The sequence below is a fragment of the Macrobrachium rosenbergii genome, chromosome 20 (assembly GCF_040412425.1).
Source record: "Macrobrachium rosenbergii isolate ZJJX-2024 chromosome 20, ASM4041242v1, whole genome shotgun sequence".
In the NCBI taxonomy this organism is placed as follows: Eukaryota; Metazoa; Arthropoda; class Malacostraca; order Decapoda; family Palaemonidae; genus Macrobrachium; species Macrobrachium rosenbergii.
Window position 1 is genome coordinate 30,032,501 of NC_089760.1, and position 13,857 is coordinate 30,046,357.

The 13,857-nt window shown below is 35.9% G+C and overlaps 1 protein-coding gene across 1 annotated transcript in view; it reads left to right on the forward strand.

The window, feature by feature from the left end:
• LOC136849193 (synaptic vesicle membrane protein VAT-1 homolog-like) overlaps positions 1-13,857 on the forward strand; it is a 32,494-nt gene that overhangs the window by 5,434 nt on the left and 13,203 nt on the right. Inside the window, exons 3-4 of the mRNA XM_067122325.1 lie at positions 10,999-11,128; positions 11,489-11,593. Coding sequence (XP_066978426.1) covers positions 10,999-11,128; positions 11,489-11,593 — 235 coding nt within the window. The remainder of the gene's footprint in view (positions 1-10,998; positions 11,129-11,488; positions 11,594-13,857) is intronic.

Consider the following 13,857-nt stretch of genomic DNA (forward strand, 5'->3'; position numbering starts at 1 on the left):
TCCTGATCCATCTTTATACCTGTGCTCACCTCTTTTCTCACCTTTTTACATTTAAATTTTTTCCACTCAACCTTCCCTTCCTAGTCTACATAAAATGCAAACAATTAATTTGAACATCCTCCAGTTTTTCTTTTATTTTCATTCATTACCCACACTTCACCTCTATAAATGAAAGTTGGCTCAACAAACTCTAAATTCATCCCAAGTTTGGCTTGTTCTCTTCCGAACCTTTTGCAGAGATTTTACCGCGAATTAAACCACTACTTTCACCTAAAATCTTCATCAACATCTTTTCTCCGTCTTCCTGACTTCCAGTTACCCTCAGAATATCATTCGTTGACTCACATCGTCAGTTTCCTCCTTTCGCAAACGCTTTCAAACTCTATCAGCCGTTTTAATCCTCCCTTCACTATTTCGAACTAACATTGCGTTTGCCACTCCATGCTCCATTCATCGCACTGTTTAATAATGCCACAGTGGTGTACCTACCTCTCCTAACATTTCCCTGAATTCTCTCGTAATTCCAGCCATGAAAATAATGAACAGCAAAGAGGACATCACACGCCTTTGTCGGCGTCTCGCTTTTACACCGATCCAATCACTTTCCCGTCTGCACGTCAGATCTAATAAAAGCTTCGCTTTCATCATAAGAACCTCTGATCACTCCCTACAGAATTATTGCCTGCTAGATCTTACTCCCCCCCACCGCTCTCTCTCTCTCTCTCTCTCTCTCTCTCTCTCTCTCTCTCTCTCCATACCTCATCTGTAGCAGCTCTTCTTGAGCTTTCACTATGTCCATTTATCACCATAGAGCAATTTCCTTTTGCTCTCAGATTTGTGTCTCAGTATTTCTGAACATATTTGTTTATGTTTGTGTGCGGTATAACCAGTAGTAAGCTCGCTTCCTTGGTGGTCGTTCGGTCAGTGGAATTTAAGAACTTTGGGTCTGGTGTCTGGTCACTAACTGAATTTCCTGACAATCGTCGATGGTACACGAAAAGTAAGAGCTCAGAAACTTCTAATGAGAATTTGGAGTCTGATATGGAATACAGAGGCTCATTAAAAGACTCGAATATACGTACATTTTTTATGTATATATGTATGTATATGTATATATGTATGTATGTATATATATATATTCTATATATATATATATATATATATATATATATATATATATATATATATATATATATATATATATATATATATATATATATATATATTCTGCAAGAGACTCAAACGGCGTATGTGCAAATACTAGTTGGGGCAGATGCACTCGTATATAAGTGTGAATATATTTATATGTATGTACACACACACACACATTTATATATATATATATATATATATATATATATATATATATATATATGTATATATATATATATATATATATATATATATATATATATATATATATATATATATATATATATATATACACACACACACTGGGAATCTCACCTGATTTAGGTGATAATACAAATTATAGTTTCACATTTTTTATAAACAAATTAAAAGTGTTGTTGACGATGCCTACGTAATCCATTGCCTCAACAACTGCAAAAAGAATGCAAATATTTCAGGGTTCAGTTAAGCACCAAATTCCAGGTGGTAAAGCACTTGTGATCTTCCGATAAATCGGCTATTTAGTATCCGACTTCTCGCTATTTAGATTGAGCGACAAATTGAACCAGAGTCACCTCTGGAATTACGTGGGAATAGGTTGATTAAAGCGGGTCATTAGGGAAGGTCTACAGAGTAACTTTAGAGAGAGAGAGAGAGAGAGAGAGAGAGAGAGAGAGAGAGATCTCTCTCAAGAACTTCACCTGCTCCCCATCCATTCCTTCTTCTTTGGATCTTATGTACTCAAGTCCACTTTCCTTATGATGTTTTGTTATCGATTGTATGATTTCAGTTTTACTTTTTATTTTTTACTCTGTTATTTCACACGAACTGGATATCTTATTTCGTGACGTCTTGCTAAACCAGTTCATAATTTTTCTAGATTCCCTTCATTTCATAACAATTTGTCCTGCCTGACTATTAACAGTCAGATCCATTTTCTTGATTCCACGTAGTCATTGTACTGAATTATATATTTCTTCAACTTTTGTATTGTTATTAGTTTCATATGCGGGCATTCTGTCTCGTTGTAGCTTGAAAAAAGTTCAAACTTTTTAGGATTTTTCCGTGTGACCTACTACTACTACTACTACTACTACTACTACTACTACTACTACTACTACTACTACTAATAATAATAATAATAATAATAATAATAATAATAATAATAATAATAATGAGTTTTCTAGCACCTCCTTGCTCAGAGGGGATCCTTGGTGGAGAAAAATAAAAACTAAATGAATATGAGTGAGGGAAGTTACTGTGAAAACTTTTGACATCACCTTAATCCTGGGACCTTGCAAAATTTACCTCGTAATGGGGTAACACCGTCACTGCACATCAAGTGGTGCACCGTAGGCATTAGTAAAGGGTGTTCGCAGCGTTCCTCTGGTCCTTAGCCGCACTCACTTTTTACCTCCATTACCACTTCCTGTCTTGCTGTTCAGCCTCTCTTAACTATCACCTCTCACTTCTTAATTCTATTGAGGGGTGTTCTCCTACAATCCATTTCAGGGACCGCGTGTTATCGTTTTTCTCAAGCGTCTTTCAAACTAATTATTTGGTCGAAATGGTACCTTGACAGTGTACAAGGCACCTCCCGCTAATTTTTGGTAAGATAGTGCATTGTCAAATGGTGTTAGTTAGGGCGTTTACTCTTGACTTTTAAAGGTAAAGTTGCATGAGTCAGCAGGATCGATCTACGCAATCGAACGTCCGCTATCCCCTATAGACAGGAATGGAGGGGGGGCCCACGGATGGGGAGGCCAGAAAAGTTAGTTGAGAGAGGGATGAGAAGGGGAAGGGAGAGGGAGGGACAGGATGGGGATAAAGGACGTTCGAATGCATAATTTGGCGATGCTTGGCAACACCATGTAAGTCAAGGGTAAACGCCTTAACGAGAACCATTTGACAATGTACTAAACTACCAAGAATTAGCGGGAGGTGTCTTGTACACTTTGTTAAAGTACTATTTCGATCAAATAATTAGTTTGAAAGATATTTGAGAAAAACGATGACTCACGGTCCCTGAAATGGATAGTGGTTCTACCTTAGATCCTTGTAATTCATTTGATTTATGCTCTCTACCTCTACATCTTTCTGCCAAACCACTCCAACCCCTCTTTTCGCCATCTTAATGCTGAATGGCAATGAGTGTCCCGGTACTTGGCTGTATAGCCTAATTTTCATGATTCATTCATCCATTCGTTTCAAAATTCATTCCACATTGTCTGCCCAGTTATGGCCATATCCGGATTCCACGTTAAAGATTCCGTGGATCACTGTCCAACCTGTCGTGGGATTTTTGACATAGTACGTGCTTATTCTAAGAACAATAATAATTTATAGTTTTCAGTAGGTTTTAAAATAACAGTGTTGTGAGTTTCATTTTTTAGTGTTATCTTTCTTGGGCTGACCTGACGAACACCATAATCAGTATTCTACACAAGAGGAACTGAGGGCATCCTACTTTTGCTTCAGCTCGTCCCATAGTTATGTTAGTATTCTGTCTGCGAGAAAAGGTGTTTTGTTAGTCTCTAGGGAGTTGGGGAATTGCTACTGTTTAATAATAAAGGATAAAAAGAGTCACCAAGTCATGAAATTCGAGAAATGCTTGTTTCCCCAGAGTCAATTTTGGAACACTATCCAGGCCGCTGCTGCAGTGCCAGGTTTAATACTGCTCTGTTTACTAGGAGTTTCATCTTAGCTGCAGCTAAAATGTGGAACAGTTTACTAGGAGTTTCATCTTGGCTACAGCTAAAATGTGGAACAGTTTACCAGGAGTTTCATCTTGGCTACAGCTAAAATGTGGAACAGTTTACCAGGAGTTTCATCTTGGTTACAGCTAAAATGTGGAACAGTTTACCAGGAGTTTCATCTTGGCTACAGCTAAAATGTGGAACAGTTTACCTAGTGCAGTTGTGGCATCTTCTGATCTCTAAATGTTTAAGCGAGGAGAAAATTCATTCCTGCTTTTAGTTTTCTGAAAAGAAAACTATTGTGTTGGCTTTGTCTGTCCGTCCGCACTTTATTCTGTTCTCACTTTTTTCTGTCCGCCCTCAGATCTTAAAAACTACTGAGGCTAGAAGGCTGCAAATTGGTGTGTTGATCATCTACCCTCCAATCATCAAACATACCAAATTTCAGCCCTCTAGCCTCAGTAGTTTTTATTTTAGTCAAGGTTAAAGTTAGCCATAATCGTGCGTCTGGCAGCGATATATGACAAGCCACCATCGGGCCGTGGTTAAAGTTTCATGGGCCGCAGTTCATGCAGCATTATACCATTACCACTGAAAGATAGATCTATTTGCGGTGGCCTTGATTATACGCTGTAGCGGCTGTACAGAAAACTCGATTGCGCCGAAGAAACTTCGGCGCATTTTTCACTTGTTTTCTGACGTCTCCTCTCACATTTGTTTATTTATCACCTTTTCCTGTAACTTGTCTCTCTCTCTGTCTGTAGGCAGAATTGCTTTTGGAGCCCTCTTGGGTTTATAGACTGTTGACTCTGTCCAGAAGGGGTTTCAGCTGAAGATTTAAAGAATGAAAGAGGTGAAAACTGAAGACACGGATTCATACTCACTTCCCTTCATTTACAGCTCAGCCACACGGATGTTTATTTAATTTTCATTTGTTTATTAGCCATTGTCATCACTATTTATATGTCTAGTAACTATTTACTGCTTCACCACTTCAGGGCAAACAAATAAATTATATATATATATATATATATATATATATATATATATATATATATATATATATATATACACACACAGTTAGAATTATTCATTTGATATAAATTATTTTTCATTTTAGCTACTAACTAATTTGCATCTTATTTATGACACAAGCTCACACATAATATGTATACATATGTGTGTGCGTGTCACAAATAAGTTGCAAATTAGTAAATAACAAAAGGAAAAGTAATTTATATCGGATGAAGATTTGTAACTATAGTAAGAGAGCCTAGGTATATACACACAGTATACATATGTATATATATATATATACATATATATGTATATATACATAGAGTATATATATATATACATATATATATATATATATATATATATATATATATATATATATATATATATATATAAATCTATTTACTTGACACTAAAGTGGCAAAAGCAATGCCATACGATCCTAATGTTCTCGTCATGTATTCCATGGAAAACTCCCTTTCCAAACGACCTTATCTTCTGGTGGTCCTGCAACGCCAAAGAAACTCTCAGACACTAACTTGTAGAGAGAATGAAACTTCTCTGAAACTTTGCATCATACTTATCATGCTTCCTCATGAATGATATCGAAACAGACGTTCAGTCTGACAAAAGACAGTGTTGTTTTATTATTATTATTATTATTATTATTATTATTATTATTATTATTATTATTATTATTATTATTATTATTATTGTGCATTTTAACGTTAGCACTGATGAGGAACACCGTTCAAGTGTTCGAAAGTCTTTGTTTATTTTACATAGTAAAATATTTACTATATAATTGTGGGTTTTTGTTGCACAGATTGTTTCTCACGAAATCGTGAATCTCTTAGCTATTATTATTATTATTATTATTATTATTATTATTATTATTATTATTATTATTATTATTATTATTGTCACGATGAAAAGAATGGCATTCTTTTCAACGAACTTTGCCTCAAGGAAGGTATTCTTCCGAGATATTATTAATTTTATTGTTATAATTATTAAGAAGGAGAAGAAAATAAAAAATTAAGTTCAAGAACGTAGAAAAATACAAATGACAATAACTGGTGATGCAGAAATTTTCTGAGAATTTGACCAAAAATGCTTTGATATCGATTGCAACAGTTTCGCTCAGCAAACCACCCCTCCCTTTTTTTTTTATCCACCGACAACGCCATCTTCAACGGAAATGACGTCAGAAGCCGTTGCGGCAAGCATGATTACCCCTTTCGTCTTTTTTATTAATCTATTTATTATCATTAATATCTTTATTATTCAGCATACTCAAACATGCAAATGGAACCAGCATGGAAGACCACTAATTTGAAAAGCAAAAACTTCTACAGCATAGAATAGCCATCTGAAAAGCACACACACACATATGTGTGTATATGCATGCATGTATGTATGTATGTATGTATGTATGTCTGTATGTATATTATATATATGTATATATATATATATATATATATATATATATATATATATATATATATATATATATATATATATATATATATATATAGTTTAAATGGTTATAAATAGAATAACGAGACACCAACAGAAGGCCTCCGCCCTGTTGCCTTTAACCTGAAGGATTGATTTTTTATTAATGCCCTACGCTGACGTGAAGGCTGGGATCACTGGCGCAGCGTGAAGAAAATGCCTGTGTTGATAAAATTTTAACGAAGCTGAAGTGTTGTCTGATTCTGAAGTGAAATTAAAGCTTAAAAGAATGCTGTTGTTGTTGGCTTGATATGAGGGGGGAAATTAAGGCTTAAAAGAACGTTGTTGTTGTTGGGTTTGATATGAGGGGAAGTTAAAACTTAAAAGAATGTTGTTGTTGTTGTCTTGATACGATGGGAAATTAAAACTTAAAAGAATGTTGTTGTTGTTGGTTTGATACGAGGGGGAAGTTAAAACTTAAAAGAATGATGCTGTTGTTGTAATTAGAATGATGAGCGCTTACGTCAACTTAAGCATCCCATACGATTAAAGGATATGTCATCGGGAAACGTGTGTGTGTAATTGTCCATTCAAGGTTTATCTCTTCCTATGAAAGCTTGTTTATGCAATCGTCTCATCTGTTCTGTGCTATACTAAAAAAGATTACAACTGGGAAGCTGGTCTCCCATGTTATGTATTCAGCTGTGTGATACAGAACTTTCTTGGATAATGGGAGGTAAGAGAGCCTAACACACATACACACACACACACACACACACACACACACACACACACACGAAGTCCTATATCTGTATCGAGGTTTATATCCAAGATCAGGTGACAAGGACACTCGTAATGAGCTGTAGTGGCTGAAAATTGACAGTAAGGTGAAAGGTATCACGGATCCAGGAATGCTGACACTAGGATGAAATATTGACGAGGCACGGACGGGAAAGTGGTTAACCTATTATTGTCCCGCTGCTTCCTAATGCGGTACCAAACAATATAGTGGTTTTATGGATCATGAAATGAAGCACTTACGGCTGTCTCGTATCCCTCTGTCCTAATTCCGAGAATTTATACACTTTTTCAGACGAACTTAGGAAAGAAGAGAAAAAAAAAATCAGTCTTAAATATTTTGATATTCGATTTCTTTTCACGAAGATAGAATTGAAATGGATCTCAAGAAATTACTTTCTATATATATATATATATATATATATATATATATATATATATATATTTATATATATATATATATATATATATATATATATATATATATATATATATATATATATATATATATATCTATAATGAAATACTTTTGACAGAATCAACAGAGATACAGTGTGAGAATACTGAAGAAGTATGGTATTGAAAGTCATTTCTTGAAATCCATTTCAATTCTGTTTTTGTGGAAGGAAATCGAGCATTAGAATATTTAAAACTGGGATTTTTCTCTTTTTCAAAGTTCGTCTGAAACGAGTATATAAATTCTCGAAAATATATGTATATATATACACACACACATATATATATATATATATATATATATATATATATATATATATATATATATATATATATATATACATGAATAATATATGTATGTGTGTGTGCATGTATATGTAATATATATTTGCATATGTCAGAGCACCCCATTTGGAAGGCAAACCCCCAAAATAAAATAAAGATATAAATTAATAAATTCTACCTATTAGTTTGTTCCTCCAGCAGACCTCCCCAGATGACGCATGTTCAGTGTAGAACGAGACAGTTAGGCAGATTCCTCGTTTTATCTATTTATTTATTTTTGCACTTCTGACTTCAAGATGGGTACATCAACAATGTGTATCTTCATGCTTAAAAGAATATATATATATATATATATATATATATATATATATATATATATATATATATATATATATATATATATATATATATACATACATACATACATACACACACACACACACACATATATATATATATATACATATATATATATATATATATATATATATATATATATATATATATATATATATATATATATATACTGTATATATATTCAGAGCTACTTCTAAGAGAACTGTAAGAATGAAGGATGTAGATGAGTTGAGATTTATGGAAGATAAAGCACAGTGTAGACATGAGTGCATGGCAGAATTTCACAGAAGGTGTGTGTGTGTGTGTGTGTGTGTGTGTAAGTCTTATCAATAATATCGATTTTCCAACCCAAAAGACTTCTTCACAGAAGAGCGCGTACACCAGTATATACAACGCAGAAATAAGATCTGGGCGGCCATGATTGATCGGGTCATGGTGACATTGCTGCTGACGTCACAACAAGTAAATCTCAGGTTCCAGTTATTTTCGATTCTTGGTCAATTTGTCGGTTTCCCATTGCGAGAGGTGACGCAACTCCGCAAATACACGTGCAGTGATTGGGTTACGTCATCTATGTCAGCCAGTGGGGGACGGAATTTTCCTGGTTGTTATTGTTGGTTCGTCCCAACTCTGGCAAAGGCCTTATTTTCCTCCATGGAATACGAAATTTTCATTTTGTTTCTTTGTTGCATATTTTGAATAGTGTGGTTTTGCAACTGATGGCATACGTAAACTTAAGTATACCTTAGTTTTACCAGACCACTGAGCTGATTAACAGCTCTCCTAGGGCTGGCCCGAAGGATTAGACTTATTTTACGTGGCTAAGAACCAATTAGTTGCTTAGCAACGGGACCTACAGCTTATTGTGGAATCCGAACTACATTGTAGCGAGAAATGAATTTCTATCACCAGAAATAAATTCCTCTAACTCTTCATCAGCCGGCCGGGGGAATTGAACTCCGGCCCATCGAGTGACAGTCTGAAGCTCAACCGACTCAGCCAACGAAGGGCTTGATGGCATACGTAAGCGTGATGAGGTTCGGGAGTCTATTTTTTCCAGGTTAATGGTTAAAAGTGACTTTCTCTTTCTTTTGATAATTTCAAGTGCAAAAACTTCTCGTCATTCTCCTTCCAGGTCTTCTCATTCGTAAATTACAAGTTAATAAACCTCCAGGTCTCTCATTAAGAAAAACAAGGTGGTAAAGTCGCTTATTACAGTCTCTAAAATAAGCCAGCAGTTACAGTGCCTTTCATTACTGATCATATGTCAGATTAATGCTATCCTGTTCTTACTCCTCCTCTGCTTCCAGCCTCATTTTCTCTTTAAATACAGACGCCGACGAGACAGGCGACCTAATACCTAACGGAAACAATGAAAGGAAAAGAAAGGTTTCATTATGGAAGAAGATGGGGTCATTCTCGCCGATTGAGTCCTCTGAATTACCAAGAAGGTGATGATGATGGCATCAGTTTACCGAGGGACCAGCCAAGTTGATTGCCTTATTGTGTTTTATTGTGGACACTGAAAAGCCGAACGGAAGCTCCGACAGCATTCACTGAAAACGTTGCGCCTGCTTTATGATGTTTCGTCATTCAAATAAGCTTTCAAATATGCTGCTGAAGAATTTATTAGGCATTTGCTTGACCTCATTCGTAATCATTTCTCGATTTTTCATTTCGAGGCCAAGCTGGGGGACATCGGGATTCGGCTGAATGGCTTTCTTAGGCCCGCGTGCTTGGACCAAGCTTTTGGCCCCAGTATCGTACAATGTTTATCTTTTAAAAAAGCTAAACGTCTGTTTCCAAAAACCGGAGTCTCTGGTGTTTTAAACGCTGACGAAAATAGCTCGGAACTTGAGTGAAATAGACTTAACTTTCGGGTTTTTGGCAACTTTTCGTAAAGTTGACACCAAAATAACCATTTTTTTACTGGTGCAAAATTGAATTCAAGCATGTCTGTTAAGAAGATGGTTCATAAGAACGAAAATGCATGAGCTAAATTTTTCGCAAACATCAGTAACTTGATGCAAAGTTTCCTGGCAAGATGATGAAAGAAGCCAGAAGTTGCGTGTGTGTACCTTTCGTCCTTACAGGTATAAATACATTATCTTTCAAGACCTTTTGCAGTAAGAAGACTGAATGTAGTTGCGAAATGAATGAAAAAAGGGACAACCCTTTGATAAGTCACGTAGAGGAAACATTCGCATATGCGAAGCTTTCTGTCAGCATTGAGTAGACACTACAGATTTTTAAGGCAGGGACTTATAAGAACTTATGATACCAAAGCAAAACGGGGCTTATTGAAAACTCGTCTCTGGAAGAACAGGAGATTACTGTATGTTAGGAAGAAAGAAACTAGGAAGAAAATTAGACAGATACCTGAAAATCGATAGCTCCAGTACAAAAATCAAAATGAAAGGCCATCTGTCAAGTGTTTGCCGAGGGTTTGAAACCTAGGTATGCGTATACAAATGTTGAAAGAGTTTAGTTGTATATATATGGATTAAGGACTTGGATTCAGAAATGATATGCCCAAACTTCTGTCTTTAATTTTCGCTGCACATGTGTATATATATAAGCAATACACCAAGTGAAAATATGTGTTGAAAATACTAAATGAAACTGTTCAGTTTTATCAAGAATTCAAGAGTAATAGCAGACACTACATTGGACTGTGTGCGCCCCTGGCATTAAGCGTTCTCTGACCAAAAATATATATTCATCTACAAAGTTGGTGGTCAGACACGTATCGGATTTCATTTCTAAAGGTAAATTTGTGTTTTTTTTTTTTTTATTTTAGTGGAGTAAGCTTCCAAGATGTGATGGTCAGGCAGGGGGTGACGGAGTCACCCCCGAAGACTCCCTTCATCTTAGGATTCGAGTGCGCTGGGGTGATCGAAGCAGTGGCTGACGATGTCGAGAACTTCAAGGTGAGTGCAAGTATAAATAAAACAGTTATAAGATATAGAAATATTATAAACTTGTCTTACATGGTTATAATATATATAGAAATATTGTGTACAACTCTTTTGCACATGATACTGTATTTTAATGCAACGCGAGATAGAACTTAATATACAGTAGACAAAAATAGCTAAACCCACTTTTCATGAAAATACTGTTAATGTTAAGGTTAATAGAAATATGAAAAAATATGTTAAAAAGGAATAAATAAAATAATGGTTTGCAAAAGGGGATTAATAATATAATTATTGATTTAATTAGATAAAAAGTTAAAATTTATAGCTCTTCTGACTTTAATCACTTTGATGGTAATTTTCTATTTTTAGGTCGGCGACCGAGTTGTTGGCCTGCCCGACCACCGGGCATGGGCAGAGTTGGTTCCCGTCAACGCCAAGTATGTGTACGCAATACCAGAAACAATGCCGTTACAGGTAAATGAATGATTCTCTCTCTCTCTCTCTCTCTCTCTCTCTCTCTCTCTCTCTCTCGAATACATATGCGCATACATGCACATAGTTACACATAACCTGCTGATAAGCTGTCTCTCTCTCTCGTCTTTCTCTCACTCTCCTTTTTTCCTAAACAACAGATTTAATGAACCTATAATTATTGCTCTCTCTCTCTCTCTCTCTCTCTCTCTCTCTCTCTCTCTCTCTCTCTCTCTAACACATATACGCACACAAATTCGTAACCTGCCGATAAGTTTCCTCCTTTTTTCTTAAACTACCGGATAAAATGAACCTATAAATATCTCTCTCTCTCTCTCTCTCTCTCTCTCTCTCTCTCACACTTACCCATAATCACATATTACCTGCCGACAAATTTCCTTTCTTTCCTCTTTCCCTCACTCTCCTTTTTCCTTAAACACCAGATTCAATAAGCCTATAAGCATCTCTCTCTCTCTCTCTCTCTCTCTCTCTCTCTCTCTCTCTCTCTCTCTCTCTCTCTAACACATACTAACATTCATACATAAGCTGCCGATAAATTTCTTCTCTGTTTTTTTTAGCCACCGAATTTAATGAACCTATAAATGTTCTCTCTCTCTCTCTCTCTCTCTCTCTCTCTCTCTCTCTCTCTCTCTCTCTCTCTCTCTCTCTCTCTCTTTCATACATTTTAGCGTAAATTATAGTATCTTTGCTACTCAAATCTAGATTTATCACAAGGGTAAGACAAATAACTAAACTAGCGAAACGCTGTTTTTCAGGGAAAACTAAAGAAGAAAGAGAATACCAAAGGTCCTATAGAAACATTTCCATTTTGCGGGGAATTCTTTACAAAACGTTTTGAGATTCCCAGACTTTCTTCCCTCAAGGATCTATCAGCTTAGATCCTATCCGCTCTCGGGATTCGGCAAAAATCCCCAGACTGGATATTCTAGAATTTTATGAGCTTTCGTTTATCCTATTGTGCGAATTTTCTTGTTTATGTTTGGTTACACTTTCTTTTCGTATGTTGAGAATTTTTAGTTTCATAATTTCCCGCCGTCGTGACTGATAAGATTCTCTCTCTCTCTCTCTCTCTCTCTCTCTCTCTCTCTCTCTCTCTCTCTCATGTACACGCCCATACACCTACCGATAAACGTTCTGTCTCTCTCCCCACCTCTCTCTCTCTCTCTCCTTTTATTTTAAACCACCAGATTTTATGACCCTATAAGTATCTCTCTCTCTCTCTCTCTCTCTCTCTCTCTCTCTCTCTCTCTCTCTCTCTCTCTCTCTCTCTCTCTCTATAACACATATACACATCCATACATCTACCGATAAATTTCTTCTCTCTCTCTCTCTCTCTCTCTCTCTCTCTCTCTCTCTCTCTCTCTCTCTCTCTCTCTCCTATAAAGTTAGTCTAATCTTGGATGGTTGTAAAAATATCTTTTATACTTTAAGGCCTTTTTCAGTACCTGCTACAAGAGCAAGAGAGAACATCTCAAAAAGTGATATAGATATTAACAAAAGTCTAGCTCTATCAGAGAAATTTTTAAGTTTCATGATATTTTTATACACCGTTCTGGCAGAAAAATGATGTTGCCAATAAGTGCATGTTATAACATTCCACACCAGGATAAGGAAACACTACACATTCCCAATAAAATCCTATGTAAAGTTTTCTGATTGGTCTCAATGAACCAGTGAATAATGATAATCGTAGTGTTGTAAGCGCGATCACGAATATCTACTTTTAAATAACTTATGTTTTTTTCCCTCAGTAAACATCAAATTATCTTAGACTTTCATCCTCTTGCACCATAATAATCTATGCAATCAGAGTTTAAACACGCCTCCCTTCGGTCCCTAACTGCACCAACTTTTTAGCCTTTTACTTTACTTCCATTTCCTCTTCTTTTTTTTCAATATTTCTGTCCATCCTCTCTAGATATTGATAGTTAGTGCAAGTGTGGGGGTTTCTCCCAGTTTTCCACCTTTAGAGCCATGTACTTCCTCTCCTTTACATTCTGGATCTCTTTATCATGCTTTCCAACCACTCCAACTTCTCTTTTCACTGTCCTAAGGGCTGACTGACCGAAAGTGACCCAGTGCTTAGCCTGACAGACTAAATCTCATAAAATTGAAGTTGCTCCGAAACCCGATCAAAGGAGAATAGGCCTATAATGACACTAAAAGTTCATTTTGTCAAAATATTCAAATTTTTTTATTTTCAATCTCAAGATGCAGCCGGGGGAATGTTATAATGAAACCCAAAA